The 20,083-nt window shown below is 41.4% G+C and overlaps 1 protein-coding gene across 1 annotated transcript in view; it reads left to right on the top strand.

The window, feature by feature from the left end:
- Nucleotides 1-14,890: 14,890 nt before the first annotated feature.
- The window catches only part of GPR158 (G protein-coupled receptor 158), a 128,845-nt gene continuing 123,652 nt past the window's right edge, over nt 14,891-20,083 (top strand). The window contains exon 1 of the mRNA XM_088150527.1: nt 14,891-15,768. Coding sequence (XP_088006653.1) covers nt 14,891-15,768 — 878 coding nt within the window. The remainder of the gene's footprint in view (nt 15,769-20,083) is intronic.

The following is a 20,083-nucleotide window of genomic DNA, read 5'->3' as shown; positions in this document are numbered from 1 at the left end:
CCCATGTTACCAGTCATCTGTCTCATTTACCTATTGACAGAGAAGCCCTGCTATATTAATAACTAAATCAGAGAAAGATTTGCTGGTAAAGAGTAATATCAGTTATACAGGTAGTCCCCAGATTAAAAACAAGTTCCATTCCCAAGGTCTGTCCTTAAGTCGAATTTGTAAGCCAGAAGAATATTATTGTATAATACTGTGTAAGTAGTATTGTGTAATTAACTTGAACCATTGTGTATCTAACTTGAACCATTGTGTATTAAACTCATATCTTGCTATAATAGACTCTCTTCTTAACTATGGGTCACCCTTAAACTGGGTGTTCTTAACCCGGAGACTCCCTGTATATGCATTGCCCATTCAGGCCAAATATTAAAGATTTGGAATAAAGAGACACCATCTTGGAAGTAATGTAAATTTTAAAAATACGAAGAAAAACCCATCTGTTTTCTGAATATATAAAATGCATTCAGCTGGGTTTGCTAATGTAGTGACACTGATTACAGCTACAACTCACAAGTGCGCTCAGTCTACAATTCCCATCTCAAGACTAATTTGAATTGCAGACCTTATGGCTCTAAAACCTGAAATAATTTTTGGCTTTTCCTTCTTTTCTATAACATCTTTGCTCACAGAGATTTGTGGAGTGCTCAGAAGCTTGTGATTTCTTCCATGTCAGGTTGGGTTGATCCCAATAAATCATTACCCAACTGTGAGAGGTTTTTTCCCCCCTGATTTTTATTTGTATCAGATATGATTGCTTGTTATGCCTTTCTAGTCAGAAGCTCACCTGAGGCCTTTTGTCTGCTTGCAAAGCATGTGCTTTACTCCTAAGTGGCAAACAGTCTTTTCCTTTGCTGCATATATGCAGAAGAAAATAATTTGCTTTACGAAGAGCAAGATTGACATTTAAGCACAGACAACCATCTCTTGTCTGCTAATTTCCTGGATCAAACACAAAGAAACCACAGGTAACCTGGTATCTGAGAATGTCTTCAGTGAACTCTTTTTGAAGTCTTCTAGGTATGGTTTCTCATTGTCTGGTCATTTTTCTGCCTGGCTCCAGAAAAAAAAAGGGGGGGGATTTCACACACAGAGAAACATCTCATGTTGTCTTCTTTGAAAGGGCCTTTACATGCCTCTCTGGCCTTCTTTGTTGCGGTATCTAATTGTTCTTTTCTCCACTAGGGTATCTTCTGTAAAAGGAAGGATTACCTGCTGTTGAAAGTCTTAGCAATGGCATGACAAAAAGTAATTCTCTTCCCAGTTGAATCCAACCCTCCCGGCTCAACTCTTACTGTGGATGGTCAGCCTTTACAGCAGGAGCACTTGCTTTATTTCTGGCATTTGAAAATAACCATTGGCATTATAGGGCGAAGTTTCTAACGTTTTCGTTTTGAAGAACCTGCAGCAGTGCCTGTTAAAAAAGCTCACTGCCTGTGCTTGGTATCTCTGAAAGGATAATGACTGGGTGGAGGTGGGAAGAGTGAGAATCATGTCACCTTTTTGTCATATCGCTTGCCCTGGTTAGCTGCAGAGGAATCGGGTTAAAAAAAAAAAAGGTATGGGTGTGCATGTGTGGGGGGGTTGTGGGGGGAGGAATAAAAACCATACAGAGAGAGGGTTTTGCTTTTTGTGTATGTTGTGTGTGTGTGTACAGGTCAACATTTTTTCAACGTGTTTGATCCTCATTTAGGTTCCCTCAAAGCAAATCAGAAGAAATCACTTTCTGAAATTAGAATGTTGCTTATCTGCATGGTCTTTTCTTAAAAAAAATTAAAAATACACAGAGGCCCAGAATTGCTTCAGGTCAACACGCACCCATCCCAACCTTTTAATTTGTGCAGCCTATCTTGAGCAGAAATTTAGATATGCTTATTAACGTCATGGATCATTTTCACTTTACTGCTATTTGCTCTTCAATGTTTTGAGAAGATTCTTCATGTTCCGTTTGGATTCTAGCTGCATTTTTTTGCCTGGTTGATGGCTGGTGGAAAATACCTTTATTCTGTTGTAAACCTGCTGATAATTTTTCTTGCCTAGAAACAAGAACATCAATTCAACCAAGTATTCAAGAGCCTAGGGGCATTGTTGTAGTTTTCCTGGCAAGGTATACATTACATACAGGACATGTTCATTCTGTATCATCCTTACTGAACAGGTTACTGTATACACTATGAATGGAAACCTCTACCAAGATGTGAATTTTAAAACCTTCTCTGATCTAATATTTTAATAGAGCAACAAGGAAATTAAATGATGCTTAGAATGCTACTTTATGATCCTTTTGATGGATCTGAAATGCTTCCTTCAATAAGCCTTTTAAATTAACATTTACTTCTTTTGTACTGAGTTGTTCCGAGTTCTTACTGCTCCCAAAGTAATGCTGTATTTTTCAATGCAGCAAGTTCTAAAGGAAATATATATAAAGGAACTCAATGAAAGATTGAAACAGCAGCTCTAAGCAGTAAGAAATAGGTGTACTGTACACAGACATATCTTCCCTGCAATTCCGGTATCTGCAATGTAACAGGCAGAGGTTCTGCTTGAGGCAGAAGATATGATGAAATCCTCTCTACATTTCACATACAGAAGCCAAGTAGACAGACAGTTGAGTCAGTCCCTGCCATGGCAACAGGCTTGTTGAGGTGGCTCGGGACTGAATTTCTGGGCGACTCAAGAAAAAGAGCTTGGGTGCTGCTGTCACCCCATCCTATCTACCACCTGAAGTCATTTCATTTCACATAAGGGTTAACAGACCCTGGAATAAATTGTGATTGGCATCGCTTCATTTTAAGTTGGTTCCTGTATATTTTAACTTGGTTGGTTCTTGCTAGTCAAGCTGTCTGCTGGTCCCAGTATCTTAGAAAGCTTTCAACTATCCTGTTTCTTCATAAGAGCCAATTAAGGATGTGGTTAGGCAATTGGACTAAGAGGACCCAGGGTTAAGTTCCTACTCAACCATGGAGCTCACAGGGATACCAGACACTTTTAGTCTAATCTACTCCACAGGATTGTTGTTGAGGAGACACCCCCTCCATCATGTACCTTGCCTTGAGCTCCCAAGGGAAAGGTGGAGAGTATATTAATAACAACATCAGTAAGAATAATTTTAGCCTTCCAGAGGGCTGTGAAGACCTGGCTCTTCCCCCAATCAATCCTGAGCTAGGATGGGGGTTGAGCTGGGAGGCTGTTTGGTCTGGCACCTGGGGGGAAGGATACTTCTGTTTTTAGCCATGTTTTTATGGATTATTGTGAGCAGCCTAGAGTCATTATATGAGATAGGTGGCCTTATAAGTCCTGTAAATAAATAAATAAATAAAGCCAATGAGAACTTGCGGATTTCCCCATAACATACCTTAATTTCCTCCATGGACCAATTAGCAAATACAGTTTTTCCACAGATCAGTTGTCAGGATGGCACCTACACAAAGTCACTGAATTTTTGCCAGGATGCTCATCTTGGGCAAGTTTTCCATGTGGTACTTTATGGCAACCTGGTTTGGGGAATGACATTCAGCTCTTGTTTTGACAGTTGGTGACAGGATTTCACTAATGTTCCCACCCACCCCTTCCAGTTTCCACCACAGATTTATCTCCATTTGGAGAGGAAGAACAAAGCTTCCTCATCTTTTATCATAGATGTTGTCACAGTTATTCACCATGCCTTGGAAGAAACCCTAAAAGCATTAGCTGCGGTGCTTGTGTAGTTGTCAATTACCCATCTCCAGTCAGCTCCCAGGCTTCATAATCAATGTCTCCAGCTTGCATAAAGGAAGCTGTTTCTCTGCAAGGAATCAGAGATTATTCATAAAATAAGTAGCTGCACTGGTACTTGTTCCCTCTTTGTTCTTCCTTTCATTTCTTCCTTTAATACTGTTATATACTATTGGTCATTTCTGCAAGCAATGAGAAATTTCATAATTTTGAGTTTCTGTTTGGGGTTTGATTTTCTTCACTGGATTTTGTAATAGTTACCATTACTTATAAACAGATACATAATTGCATCATTTGCACGATGATGCCATGACAAACCTGTTACTGTGGTTTGCTATGAACACCTAGGATGGTGCATAATGCCTGCTGGTGTGAGTAATTTGGGCTGGCCACCTCTCTGCTTACTTGCACAGTTAATTAGATGCCACTGAGTCCGGTCAGGAATATTTCTCAATGAAGTCATTGGTGATACGTTGACAGACTAGCAAATAACAGACACTATCATCACAGTATTACTGGAATCAGTTCAAAAGTCCCTTTAATCCAGCAATTTATGACATAGAGTGGCCATTTGTGAGACTCCCAGGCATTACACGAGAAAGTCTATGATAGTCCTCTTCCACCATTGCTCTCTAGGCAGAGTTACTTAAAGACAAGCTGTTTTTTGGTTCTGGATGTAGTGTTTAGCTATCATGAGAGCTGCTAACATTCAGTATAGGAATGGACAAAGATACTTGGGAAAAATAGCTGAGGAGATTTTATTTCATCATTTTCAAGCATCCAGAACCTCAGTCTAACTCAGTGTTTCTCAACCTTGGCAACTTTCAGATGTGTGGACTTCAACTCCCAGAATTCCCCAGCCAGCCTTGCTGGCTGGGGAATTCTGGGAGTTGAAGTCCACACATCTGAAAGCTGCCAAGGTTGAGAAACCTTCCCCCTTTCTGGCAAGGCTTCTGTACTTCTCATGAGTTTATGAAAGCAGGAAATTAAGAAGCCAAACCTTTTGCCAACATAAATATGCAATGATGGAGAAAGCTTAATCTGCTAAGCCTTGGCCTAGTAGGCAGGTATTTTTAAAAACTCATCAGTCTTGTCAGAGAAAAGGTTGGCAGACCTTGTTCTAGTCTGGGAAGATGGCTTTTGTTATTTTGTCATGCTGATGACATAACAGCTCTGGTGTCCTAACTAGATGGCAAGCTGACTGTATAAAATTCCACCCTTGCTAGATAAGGGTGAGAGAGAGAGGCAGAGGGAAAGGGGGAAAGAGAGAGAGAGAGAGATTTGAATGGCTTATCAGGCCTGGGCACTTATGACTTAAAGCTGTAAGATATGTATCAGCTGCTATCCTTGACAAAAGTTCAGTTCTTCATTCTTGAGTGTCCTTTCTTAGGACATTAAAAAAAAAGTCATCCTGGTCTTGGCTTGGATCTTCTTGTTCTCTTGGCTGAGAAGGAACTGCCTCAAATTTCTGCTCCAAGTTCTGAAATGAAGACCAGCCCTGAGCATGAGCTGATGTTGCCAGTTGTTGCTGGCATGGCATCCTTAAGGAGCCCAAACAATGTAAAGTTATTATTGCTCCCACATCTACTATTATCGCTTTGAGGATGAAGATGATGGTTTCGGTGTACAAATATAAGACAAGAAACTGTAGGAACTGATATTCTTAAATCTGATTTGTGGAAGAATCACAGAGATCTGGAGCTGTTCTTAAGTTGGAATGGAATTCTTACCTAGAAGTTCCCTGTTAGTTCTTCTAAACCTCTCATCAGCCTTTGATACCATTGCTCATGACATACTTCAGAGTGCTGGGGAATCCAGGGAGTTGAAGTCCACATGTCTTAACGTTGCCAAGGTTGAGAAACACTGGTTTAATTGAAGGATTGGAGCGTGCCAACCTGGTCAGCTCTTATCAGCTGGGCAAACACCATGGAAGATAGGCAGTCCTTCAGATAACCATGTCCTATGCCCTGGAGGGCTTTATAAGTAATAACCAGCACCTTGAATAACACCCAGAAGCATACTGGCAACCAGTGCAGCTCACAAACCAGGGGTATCACATGGGCAAACTGAGGCATGCCTATCACTGCCTGCGCTGCTGCATTGTGATCCAGTTGAGATACCTCCTTCTGCGTTGCCAAAGACAAGAACTTTAGAAGTACTGTTTAAAGAATTATTGCTCAGCCTGAAGATAAGGCTCTTTCTTCCCTTTTTATAACTATCTTTCCCGTTGGTTGTAGTCATGAATGAAAAGTTATTGCTAGACTTTCCATTTTTCCATTTTTAGCCACCTTTTTGCTAAGTTTCATTAAAACACAAGCAGTGGAGACTTTTATTCTCCTTCCTCTAGGAAAGCCCCAGGTTTCAGACCAGTTCTGAGCACTAGTATTCTCAGAAGTCTCCAGCATCTCTGATTACAATCGCACAACATCACATGCGTCTGAGAACTGAGCCGATACATTTCTGGCTCACTCCATTTCAAACTGCACTCAAACAAGTCTCTTCTTTCAAACGCTGCAGTTCTGTGGAGCATTACCACAGTCTGCTTTTCCATCTGAGGAACTCTTAGATTCACTCTGTCTCTCAGCGATTATTCCAGTTGACCTAGCAGGTCTTTTAAGCAGAAAGGTGACTTGACTGCTCTGCAGCAAGCTCTATAAGGACTGCTGTGGTGTGTGCTTGTGCATGTGTATATCTCCATACAAATACATGCAAGGTGAAATAAGGACATGGATGGGAAGGGGCAAACAGGGATGGAAATTGCATGAAAATGTCCACAGTTGCACACATTCTCATTTATTCCTGTTAGCATCCTTACCCAGCCTCAGTATCCTCCAAGTAGACTTCAGCTCCCAACATATCTCTGTCAGCATGACCATTCTTGAAAATTCTAGAATTGGTCCAGATATCTGGAAGGCAGCTGGGTTGTGTAAGAATGGTATAAGTCTTCCATCAAGGAAACCAGGAAAACAAAACCAGGGAAGGAAAGAAGGAAAGAAGGAAAGAAGGAAAGAAGGAAAGAAGGAAACTCAGATTCATGACTATTTTCGTAATATGATTTTGGGACAACTTCAGTCTCTTGACTAATTAGCAAAATGTGTGATGTATATGTATCAGCATTTTGATAGTAATAAAACTTCCAAACACATGTGGAAGGGAAATCTGCCTTAAAGTATGGAAGATTGTTTTTTTTTTCCTTTAGCTTTCCATAAGAATTAACAGCTCTGCTAACAGCTCATAAAAACAATGTGATGATCATAAATATTAAATTTGGCAAGTTTTTATGAAGTAATGGTCTTATGAAATGGAAATTTATTCTGGTGGAAAACTGAAACAAGGCTGTGAGTCAGCTGAGATTTATTTTTTTTAATGTTGCAAAAAGAAAGAGAGAACAGAAATACATCCAAATGGCTGAAATTAAAACAAGGGACTATTAATTAAAGCAGTTTGCTCTACCTTTATATTTTTCTTCCAGTACTTCTTTAATACAACTGGCTTATTTGCTCTGATGTCACAAAGGGGTTTTCCCAGCAAATATCACAGATATTTACTAGTTAATTGCAGATTATCTGCTGGCTAGGAAATTCTGGTTGTTGAAGTCCATACATCTTAAAGCTGTCAAGGTTGAGAAACACTGCTTTAGAGGACAACATCTATCCACTGGTAATCAGAATGCAATAAATTTGAGCTCAGTGAGGTTTACTTTTGGTTAATGCATACATAGCAGTGCAGCCCTGAAGGTGACTGAACATTTCAGAGGTATTTCTGACTATGTCAACGCTTTATGTGAGACATTTTCACCTAAAAAGTCAGACCTCTCTTTCAGGATTGGCAAATGAAGTGATACAATTTACTTCCATTCCTGGAAGTAATGGTCTGAAGCATAGACTGTCCCCAAGATACTCCATTATAAATGTTGGAAGAATTCCTTCAGGATTTGGTAGTAACCAGATGATGTTTCATTGGTGACTGGGTGAGAGTTAGGTGCCAGAGATAAGTTGGGGGTTTTGCCAGGGTACTGACCTCTCTGTTGCCCAACTAATTTCCTCCCAAAACTCCTTGACTTCATAGCTGAATTGGTGATAGGTTTTCCCAGCTGTGTATGTTGGGGGATGCCTTGATGGTGGGGTCAGGGGGCTTGAGAGTTTATGGGCACCACAACAACCATGGGCTCATCTCAATTCATCATAGTCCTGACTCATATGGGTACCACACACTGGACCTGGTATTCACCTCAGAGCAACTACTGGTGATCTACTAGTGGAGGTCATCTACTGGTGAAGGTCATTAATATCAGTCTGTTGTCATAGTGAGATCATGATCTGGTCTCTATTCAGTGACCTTGAGACTCACAGCCACCACCAACTCCCATAGAGGGATGGTCCCATTAAACTGGTCCATCCCAAGTGTCCCATGGATCCCGCTGGTTTTCAGCAAACGTGTGAGAAATTTTCCAGTGATTCTATGGGGAATCTGGTTGAACTTTGGAATATTGCTAGGGCACTTGATAAGGTTGCTTGCAAATGGCATCTCCAAAAGCACTGGTGGGGGCAGGGGTTGGTTTAACAAGGAGCTTCAGACTATGATGCATCTAAGGAGACATCTGGAGCATGAGTGGCAAAAGACAATAAGCAAAGACATGGGTGTAAGCCAAGTTTTGATTTATATTGGTGGTAGGAGTGGCAAAGTGTCAACAGTTCTTTGCAATTATTGTATCTACAGATTGCTGGCCAGAGTGCTTTTTAGGATTGCCCATGCCTTTTGGGCTTTGGGACCCTGGGAGATCCTCCTGCTGGTCTTTGCAAACATTTTGCAAAGCATTTGGAAGACAGAATCATTCATATTTACTCTGAGTTGAATGCCTGTCCTTGTCATCTCTTGGCTAGGCTACTGTAATTTGCATGATGTGGAACTGCTCTTGAATATGACCTGGCACCTGCAGATGATGCAGAATACAGCTGCTCACTTTCTGGCTGGTAGTAGCTGGTTTGGCAGAATCACGTCTGTCTTATGAAGGTAGCATTGGTTGCCAGGAGGTTTACAAGTTCTATTCAAGGTGTGTCTCTTCCCACAGACTCTTCCACAGGGTACTCAGCAATTATTCAAGAAGGAAATAAACTATTCTGGCAGACCCAGAGTCCTTTCCTGACATATCATATGAAATCAAAAATGGGGCTTGCAGATTGTGTATGGCCCACATGGTCTAGATATTCTCTCCTTCAATGTAAGCTTCTAAATATCATGGAATGTGTTTTTAAGCAAGGAAAATAAAGAGGCAAATTGTAATAAACAGATGTGGTCTATATGCGAAACTACAGTTGAATAGCACTGTACAGTTTTGAATTTTTCATTAAAAAATACCCTGATACTGGTTGATGTTTGAACCACCTGGTGAACTCTAACTTCACTTCTGTTTTTCTCTTAATATTTGTTATTCTCATTGGACTGCTCACTTAATTCCAGACCCTACCTGACAATTTTGCTTATCTTTATTATGAATCCCTAAAATTCCCAAATGCTTGGATGCTAACTGCTAAGACTTTGCCAAGGAACAAGTGGATGATCAAAATAAATAATTTAAAAAAACATGAAAACTTATCTGAATTAATATATTATCAGCCCAGCTCAGTCCACTGCAGGATGGTGGCCTCTTCACAGAAAGTTATGGACCATTATCTATCTACCATAATTTGATCCAATGCAGATTGATAGATGTTTTTCAGCATCTCAATCAAGGGCTGAGAGAGAATGACTGCTGCAAAGTCACCCAGCGGGATTTCATGCCTAAGGGAGGAAGGACTAGAATCTGATCTTCCTACTCCTAGTTCAGCACCTTAATCACTACACACACACTAGCTCTCAGAGTCTTATAGTTATGTCCCATCTTTTCTAGGAGAGCTCAGGGTGACTTATACAGAAGTGCCTGCCCCCAGACCACCCCATGTTTCCATTGTATGTATGTACGTATGTATTTGCTTTATATAACCACCCATCTCACATTTACATGAATCTAGGTGGCATTACTGTTCATTATGGTAAACTTTGTGAGCAGATTATCAGAATGATAAATACAGTACACGTGAACTGACCTCTAGCCCACAAACGTTCCATCAGATGTGCCAATGCCTGACTTGTTCCAACTGTTGCAAGCAAAGCCATAGATAGGACTCCATTCTGTGAAGGACAGAAAGAAGGGATTTTCTTTTTTTAAAAAAATGCTGTTTTGCTTTTTATTTTATTTCTGAGATTTAAAGTGTTACTTTTAAGAAGCAAAATCTTCAATATTCTCTTCTACATATGAATCATTTAAATAAGCCTGTATGGTATAGTGGTTGAGGCAATGTCTCTCAATCTTGGCATCTTTAAGACATGTGGACTTCAACTCCCAGCCATGCTGGCTGGGGAATTCTGGGAGTTGATGCCCACACATCTTAAAGTGGCCAAGTTGGAAAACAGTGATTTAGATGGTTTAGCATCCTGTTTTATTATTCTAAATCTTCATCACTCAGTGGTTTTGCAAACTGGAAATCTGTTCAGGGTTTGAGAGTGGCTGGTGATACAAATACAATAGGTTCTTTCTTGTTTTAAGAGCTTGAAACTATTCAAGATTAAACTAATGCTCCAGATAGTAGTATTAAATGTATTTAATTCTATTCATTTTTGTCCTGGTTCCACCTGCCCTTTTGGGAATGCTGCCCTTTGGCATGGTATTCAAAGGACAAGTGAGGCCTTCAGCCAAGTGAAAATTGTGTGACCCTCTTCCATAGCTTGTTTGCATTCTGTGGTGTTGACTTCTGCCGTATTTTTCTGTCTCTATCTCCCAATGTATTGCTGGCATGTATATAGGGTCCCTTTGTCTCTCCTTTTCATGTGATTGAGAAAATGACGTGGAGCAAAATTCTGCAGAACTTCTGTTTCTTCCTCTGCTGTTTGAATGTTTCCGTATTTTTGCTACTTCTCTTGATGAGCTCTATTTAGAGAATCTTCGATGCAGCTTTGCTTTCAACTTTTTTTTAAAGTCCCCCTTTTTAATTAGCAGCTCACAAATATAGCTGTCGTTAGAAAAGGGAGAGAACATCATATGGGAACTGACAGAAAGAGGTGAAAACAGCTTCCCCATCTTAGAAACTGAGCTTAATTTTGTGCATCTGGTAAGAAAAAAATGTTGCTGTCCAGAAGGTGTATAATAATTAACTGCTGTTATTTGTCAGGAATTTAAGGTGTGTGATATATGGGAGGCTGTTTGTTGTTATTTGTCATTTCCTTCTTGGCATGACAAAAATAAAACAGCTTTTTAAGGCATAAGGTATTTTGAAATGGCCATTCTGCATGAACAATTTTAATTGGTTTAAAATTATGTGTCTTTGTCTTCTCCACTTTCCCTTTATGCTATGTATGTTCCTTTGGAAGAGGCGTCACATCTGTGGTTTCTGCAGGATAAATGTTGGAAAAAATGTGGTTTTGGAAACCTTTTCCATGAGGAATTTTGTGCCCTTAACTTTTGTACCAAATCTAACCCCCTCTATTAGCCAGTTTATCGATCAAATGTTATCCCCTGCTGGGAGATTCTAGTGCAGCATTCAAATGAATTGTGTTTCAAAGTCTTTGAGTCCAAACTTAGGCTCCTTGGGACAGCCTTCCAGAGGCCCAGAAGGCCTCAGATTTGTCACTCAGAGGCAGCTGGACAGGGGATTTAATATTGGATCCCTGTGCTTCTATGGCTATCATTTTCCAAGATGGGGACTCCTGATCTTAGAAACTCTCTTAAGGAGGCATGGAGCCAGGCAAGAGGGACTCATGTTCTGCACAATCCAAAGCCGTCTCCCAACATCTTTCTTGATTCAGAGATAAATTTAGATTTACATGTGGGAGGGAATCAGGAAGTGGATAAAATAATGCAAAGACTTTCCTTTTTAAGTCCTGCTCATTTGGAATGCTGTCTTATCAGTGCACCCTGACATGGATCTTAATGCGTGGGGAGCGGACTGAAATGGTACCTTGACAAAAGAGGAGAAATATCATTTCACTGCAAGTGAAGACAACAGTACCTGGGAAATTTAATTCAGGGGACTGCAATTGTGGGATAAAACTGTTGCTATCCTTGATGTATTGGGGGGAGGGGGGAGGAAAAGTAAACATGTAAATTGAATGGGAAGTGACCATTCTGTCTTCCTCTGCCTGGAGGTTTACATCCTTTGCCTGGCAAATCTATTTCCTTAAGGTCTAAATCTGATATAATGATGTCATTTTATAATGCCTGAATAAGAGACAACTTCATTAATCCCAGTGATAGACACACACAAGAGCACTGCAGAACCTGTTCTCACATACGCTTGCTGTAAAATCTGGCTGCACATCCTCTTCCTCAAGAGCCTTCACGTATCTGAAACAGTGAAGCCAGAGGTAAGGAAAGCACGCAAGAGAGTTAAGAAAAAAACAACATTGCACTGGATATTATTTTTTTAATCCAAATTGCATTTTTTGTTTTTCATTTTTCTACTCTTTTCTGCATTAAAAGAAATAACTGTGATTTTCCAGTCCACTTGCATTGACTATTACGCACTTTATACACATATTGTAACTTTATATGAAGATGCAGTCCCATGCTGGCTAGGGAATTCTAGAATTGAAGTCCACACATCTTCAGGCTGCCAAGGTTGAGAAACATTGTACTATATTAGAATCAGAAAAAGATAATATGCTAATTTATACTGCAAACATACAAGGGAAAATGTTCTTTTCTTTTTTTGCTGTTTGTGATGGATTAATCTCAGAAGTTCAACAAAACTCCATTCCAACAAGATAGTGATATATGTTGCTCATGATATTTGTATAATATCTGGAAAGTTGCCGAAACTTATCCCAGGCTATGAATGGCAAATCTCTTCAATGACATCAGAGCAAGTAAACCAATAAAAATAGAGACTCATAAAATCTGCATGGCTGCATGATTTTAATATCAGAAAGCAGTTCAGGCATTGAAGGAGAGTTAAAGAAAGAAAAAGTAAGTCAGAAACTGAAAAAAATGCATGTGAAATTGATTGACTCTCAGAGCCATTGAACTAAAATATGGCCCCTGTCAGCCCTTTGAGGTAGCCAGATCAGGAAACAGACTCAAAAAGAAGTGCTGGAACTCTTCTTTATTGATATAGGTTATTACAACAGAATCTTGAAAGCTTGTCAGTGTTTTCCTCCCTCCCATTTACATCAGAGAGAGCTCTGGTGGAGTCAGTGTAAGTTTATTTTTAATGTTCTCTTGTTTTCCCAGGCTTAAATCATATTTTGCTAACTGCTGCATTCTTTCTCCAAGGTCCTCTTACTGGTTCTCTACAGTCCCTTAACCAAGATATATTGCATTAATGACTTTCAACTTATTATTACTAGCCACATAAACCTGCAATGCTGCGCATTTTCCAAATGCCAGCAGTGAGACTTAAATGTGTATTACTATGTCTTGGTTTGAGGTCAAAACACGTCATATTTGTAATGCATAATGGTTGGAGGAACCTAAAAGACATGGAGGGTTTAGATCAGTGTTGTCCAAACTTGGCCACTTTAAGATGAGTGGACTTCAACTCCCAGCCATGGCTGGCTGGGGAATTCTGGGAGTTGAAGTCCACTCATCTTAAAGTGGCCAAGTTTGGACAACACTGGTTTAGATGTTTAAAAACATGTTGCACATTGCTGAACTTAACAAAGGATCACATACTTGCATTCATAGACTGGATGTAGTCCCATTTTCTCCCTCTTGGGGGTGTGAACCAATTTTTCTCTGTCACTCCCATGAGGATTTATCCGTGTTCACTAAAACAGTACGTGGAAATAACCAGCATTTTTTACACACCATCCAAATGTTTAGAAGAAGCAACGAAGGGAAGCCTGAATATTTTCCCTGGAATTCAACATATATTTTTATTCAATGTTATTTTATTCCTCTCCCTTCCTTATTATCTTGTAAGAAGTTTTAAAACTTCAGCCAGTAGATGTCTCTGTTTTCCGGGTCTCTGGTTATCTACACCTAGTTTCCCAGTTAATTCGTTCATTAATACCCTCGTTAAGCATATACATCTAAACAAACCCAATTAGTGTTTTCTGGGACACCAATGTATGAAAGATGAACTTCGGACTCTGCCTCCATCCTTTATAAGCCTTAATATACAAGCCTACTGGGCGGGCAATAGGATTCTTCATCCGTTCTCTTTGCTGCCAATTCTCTCCCCGTCTTTCCTGGTGCAAATCACAAGCAATTCCAAGCCAAACCACTGGTGTTTCTCTTTCTAAGGCAGCCTCTGCAAGGTGACATGAAGCCCCTGTTTCTCCCTCCCTCTTCCCCGAGATTCAGTACTGGACAGCTCCCTCCTGCTCACCTCGTGATTGACAGCTGAGGCGGCCATAGAGCGCTCAAGGCATCCGGAGCTCACCTATGAGGGCGAGCTGCGGAAGGGAGGGGAGGTAAGAAGGGGTTGGCCATGTGGGGCAGAGCCGTCTAGTTAACGGGCGAGGAAGGAGGGGGCGTTGATGCTGAGCTGGGAAAGCCGAGCGCTCCGGCCAGCGGGCACCTGCCCCCGAGAAACACCCCTCCCAGAAGCCCCGCCCCGCCCCGCCACTCTCGCTCCGTCCCTCTGCCTCCCCGCTGCCCGGGGCAGAAGCCGCAGCTCTCTCGGGTCCCCTCAGGGAGCGATGCCCGGAGACGGCGCGAGCGGGTCTGGCTGCTGTGCGCGGCTGGGTAGTGAAGCGGGAGGACGCGCCGCTTGATCGAGAATGGAGCAGCAGCGGCGGCGGCAAGAGGAGGACCGCGAAGCAGGTCTTTGAAATACCTTCTGAAAGCGCCGTCAGCGGCGGATGGGGATAGAAAGACGTAAGCGGGCTAACGAGAGCATCTCCCGGTAGCCAGGCGCGATGTAACCTGCTCTCTGAGCCAGGCGCCGCCTGCGTAATTGCCAGAACTTGCCCCACCGGAGAGAGCTCGCTGGAGCGTTGCTACAGGTGATCCGGATACTTCCCCTCCCCCTCCTCCCCACCCACCCCCCAAGTTCACTGGAGCATCCTGCTCCGCGGATTTTGTTTCCTTGTCCTTTTGCCAATGCTGTTGGAGTATTCACATTTTTAAAAAAAATTGAAAGTGGGTTGGGTTGGGAACTTGAGGGAAGACGTCTTCCTTGGCTGAGCGGAGGAGATGGATTTGCCACGGCTTCTTCCTGTCTTGCTCCTTGCTCACTTGGGGTATGTGATTGATGCCAACCAAGGACAGACAGAGCCTGGCAAAGGGAAAGCAACAAAGGAGAAGCAGTCTGTTTACACTCATGGCAAGAAGGTGGCTCTTCCTTTCTCTCCTTGGAGCAGATCGAGGGAGGAGAACCTATTCTTGGCCCAGAGACTCTCCCAGGAGATCCCTCAAAATGTGGCTTCATTCCTCTATACTGGCGATTCCTGGGAGCTGAGGCAGGCCAACTGCTCTGGGCGCTATGAGCTGGCTAGCTTGGCTGGAAAGTCTCGCCTGGCCTCACACCCCTCACTGCACGGAGCTCTGGATACTCTCCTCCATGCCATCAACTTTCTCAACATGGTTCTGCAGAGCAATAAATCCCGAGAACAGAACTTGCAGGAAGACATTGAGTGGTACCAAGTTTTGATCCGAAGCCTGCTGGAAGGGGATCCCAACATCTCCAGGGCTGCCATCACCTTCAACCTAGAGCCCTTGTCCTCTGTCCCTCAGGTCTTCCTCCAAGCCACTCGGCAGAATAGCCAGATCCTGCTGCAAGATTTATCTTCAGTGGCTCACCACTTGGCCAATGTGTCTAGTGAAACTGAGTGGTTCCATAGCCTGAAACGCAAGTGGAGGCCACATCAACACCGAAAGGTCTCAAATCCTGGTTCTAAGGCCCTGGAAGGCAGTTTGAAAAAAAGGGATGGCCATCACCCTGCAGAGAAGAGTCATATCAAGTGGTCCTCTCCATACTTGGAGTGTGAAGATGGAAATTACAAACCTGCCTGGCTAGTTACATTGTCTGCTGCTTTTTATGGGTTGCAGCCAAATCTCCTTCCTGAATTCAGGTAGGAGTCTGAATTTTATTAGACTATTGATCTTTCAAAGCACATCTGAATTAGAGGCAACTTCACTTAGGATTAATTCAGTGAACGGAAATAAAGAATGGCAAATCTGAATAAACAGATGCCTGTCTTCCTCAGTCCTAGCCTGTAGATGACATTACTTGAGTAATCAGCAGTGCAACCCTAGACATATATGACAAGGCATACGTCCCATGGAGGCAGTGGGATTTATTCTTAGGTATATAAATATACTTAAGGACTGTAATATACAAGTTGGACTTCGCAGTGTAAAACACCTCTTTTAAAAAAAATGTAGAAGCTTTCTTTAAAAAAAGTATCCAGTTTGAGGATAGCAGTACACTCTTCAAGGGATGATAGTCCTTTGATGTTTTTTTCCCCATGGCCTCTGATGTGGGATTAATATGTCAGGACAGGGAAAAGGCCCACATAATCAGGCTTAAGAAAAATTGAAGCAGAAATACATGGCTCCTCATGATAGGTTCAAGCCCCAGTCAATGTGCAGTCTTAATAGCTGAATTTTCTTGCTGTAAGCAGAAGTTAAATGCCAGTGTGGTGCTCTAGCTAAATTAGGGGATAAATTCCATTGACTGCAATAGAACTGAAGTTAATCCAGGCTGGCTTGAGCCACTACTTACAGTGAGATACTCACTGCAGTCCTGTAAAGTAAGTCTCACATTGTTTACAGGGTTTACTCTATAATGGGGGTGGGAAATTTGTAGCCTCCCAATGTTGTTCCACAGCAATTCTCAAAAAGCCCAAACAGCACAGCCCATGATGTGGGATGCTGAAAATTGTAGTTGAGCCTCATCTGGAGGCCACAAAGAGCCAGGATTGTAACCACAGTCATAGCTAACTTTTCCTGGAATAGAGCCCCAGCAGTAAATGCTTTTGTCCAGGCTTACACAGTTTAAACTAATCCCCACCTCCAACCCCCCGACAAGTTTGTATTCTTGGTATTTTACATTTTCCAGTCTCTGTTTAGAAGGCAGGTAGAAATGCTTATATCCATTACATTAACAGCAGCAAAACAATTTAATGTAGCCAGACCATCAAATTATTTTTTTTCAGCTGGAATAGTTATAGAATGCATGGGGAGAGATATACATTGGCTACATTTATGCAAAATGGTTAACCTGGTTACTGAACTAATTCATTTTCTGGGCTTGCATAATACAGGGACTATAAATTAACCACATGACTTGGTTGAATATGTTGTGTGAAGACACCCATGATACTAAGCTACAAACAACAGGCTTTGCAGGTCTGACTGTTCCCCAGCTTTCAATTGGTGAGATGTTTCAACTTGGAAAGAAAGCCGTTCTTCCTGTTTTATGTTTTATAGAAGGTTGTTTAGGAAGACAAGCATTTCCTTACATCTCTGATTGAATTGTGAGCTGTGTCCGGATCTTTCAGCTCCTTCAGGCCCCTCTGCTCCAGGTTTCAGCTCTTTTTCCTTCATTGTTGTAGATGCTTGGAGATTATGCCTGGAGCATGTGTGTGTGTATGTATAGGTGTGTGTGTATATATATATGCATAGATACATACATGCATATACACACACATATACACAAACACACACACAAACTAATATATGTATATATGTATATGTATACACACATATACACACACACACATACAATAGCTAGATATTTGTACTGGCTTTCCTCAGGAAGGTTGTTGCTTTGAGGCTGGCTTTGGTAAGAATGGAGCATAATATTTGCTTCTGTAGTGTATTATCAATAATATTTACACAAACCTATGAACATTTCCTGCATACTTGCTTAGGCCTATTAAAAAGAAGCCTCTTTAAAGAAAAGCTTTAAATAGGTTTTCCAGAATTCCAAAGGGGTTGAGAGGCACTATTTACTCTCTATACTACTTTTGTTCCTGTGTCATAACAAAGTCATCCAAATAACTTTCATACATTTTGTGATGGGTGTCTGGGGACAGCCTCTTTTTATGAAAGCCTGGGAATTATACAATTGTAGAGTTACAAAGGACCATTTAGGTCATTGTGCCAATCCTCTGCACAGTGCAAGGTTTCAGATTAAAGCTTCCCTGATAGATAGCTCCTTCCTTCCTTCCTTCCTTCCTTCCTTCCTTCCTTCCTTCCTTCCTTCCTTCCTTCCTTCCTTCCTTCCTTCCTTCCTTCCTTCCTTCCTTCCTTCCTTCTCAGTTGCATTGAGACTTTCCTTGGCTTCTTGCTATTTTTGTCAATAACTAATAGGCTGGGAGGCATCACCCTCAGAGAATCCTTCAAGTTAGATTTGAAAAGAAGTACACCTAGTTGCAAAGTTAAATTTTGCTGAGTCTTTCTGAATGTCAAAAGCTGACTATGTCAATTTTACCATTGTGAAAGGAATGGGTAGATTGCTGTTCTATCATTATTTCTGTAGATACTTCACTTGTGATCTCTTTCCATGAGTATATCCTGACTGAAGTCTAATGTTGTGCTGTTGAATTTCATACTAGTTTCTGTCTTGGATATTACTACTACTAATAATAATTCCATTCTTTTAAAATAACAATATTGGCTGTGGTGGCTTGAATTGTGACCCAGACTAGGAAATACAACCTTATTAACTTTGTTGATGCAATACTTGCAGACCAACTGCCCAGTAGAGGTCATCATGGTAACAGTTACAAAACACTTTTCTAGTTATAAAGTTTAACCCCTGCGACAACACAGTTAATCAACACATCGTTTCTTCTCTAGACTAGGCACTGTGAAATATCACAGCCCTCACTTTCGGAACCTATGTACTTAGCTATATTTTTGTCTGACATTTTCATCTTTTTAAACATAATGATATTATACTCATTATTTCTGGTGGCTATAGCTAAAAGAATAGCTACAAGAATAGCTACATTTTAATAGAGCTTTCCCATCTTAATTAAACAAAGAAAGAAGTCATGGTGATGGCCACCAAATTAGATTCAAAGGGACCTAATTCAGGTTGTGATTGCCCTGATGGATGTCTTGTTTCTGGATGTCCCAGAAACATCTTGTTGTCCATTATTGGAGATAAGATGCTGAACTAGACAGGCTTGGGTTCGATCTATGAAAGCATTTTGTACATTTACCAGATCAGTCACCCTTGTGCTGAATAATATGGGAGACATATATTTAATGTTCTCCTATAGTTGTTATATAGAGTAGGCAACAACTGGTTTGGATATATTGCCCTGATGTTCCTAGCAACTTCCTGCTTCTGCAGCTGCTCTTCCCACCAGCCAGCCCACCATTGATCTTCTCAGCATCTTCCCATTACTGCCACCAATCTTCCCGTCAGGCTACCCACTTCTCCCCAATTTCAGTGGTATGTTTTAGTCAGTTTGGTATAGATTGACAAATGAGATGTAACTTCTGTAATCCTATTGGGGGCATTGTTCTTATCTGATCATTATTAACTGAATTAGTGATAAAGGATCTGTCCATTTCAAACTTCATCTAATGTACTAGTCTGATTATGGTTCAGTGCTCTAATTCATCTGGAATTTTTAGCTGGATGTTTTATGGATGATAGATTACTTGGATGCTTCGTTCTGGATTGTTGGAAACTGCCGAGACTCCTCGGAAGACTTGGTGGCATACAAACGCAATCAATTAATAAAATTTGGAATTTTGAGAACATGACGTGGGCATTCTTCCAAATTGTTAGCAGACAGGGCTGGTCCATTCACAGTCTGCTTGACCTGCGGGACGTAGCCACTGCATCACCCTAGTTCAGTCGGACGCTATCTGCTGCACCGTTGTTCTCTGCAATTCTTATCTTAGGCTCTCCCCTCCCTCCCCCCATGCAACTAGGCACTGTGCCAGACAAAGGGCTGGGTTGTGGCTACCCATCATTTTAATCATTGAGGAAAACTTATGGGGCTTCTTTGGGTCCAGAAGAATTCTTGGAAATAAAAATGACACATGAGATGGTGGCGCTTTGTTTTCTGGCATACTGTCTTCCCGTTTAAAAACGATTATTTTAAAATGTAAAGTGTCAAGTAAGGCAGGGAACCTGAGGAGTGTGAATTGGGGTGGGGGGGATCTGTGTAGTTTTCTACAAAAGAGGGACTCACTTGAAATAGGCAGGTCACTGGAGAGTTGTCGTTTGCTTTCTGTTTTTGTATGTTCCTGAAGTAACTTCTGCAGAAGTGGTGCAGTTAGGTTCCTACATGGCCAAAATGCTGGTTATATTAGTCTACAGAGATTATACTTGCCTTGAAAACGGATACTTTTACTTTTTATCAAATGATCCTTAGAAGGACTTATTTGTCCCCTTCAGGATCACTGGCCAATGGAGCA

The sequence above is a fragment of the Python bivittatus genome, unplaced genomic scaffold, assembly GCF_059951505.1.
Source record: "Python bivittatus isolate LINGU-HERP-01145 unplaced genomic scaffold, Pbiv_v1 ctg000610_np1212, whole genome shotgun sequence".
NCBI classification, from domain to species: Eukaryota; Metazoa; Chordata; class Lepidosauria; order Squamata; family Pythonidae; genus Python; species Python bivittatus.
Note: the sequence above shows the minus strand (reverse complement) of the source record. Positions and strands in the feature narration are given on the sequence as shown.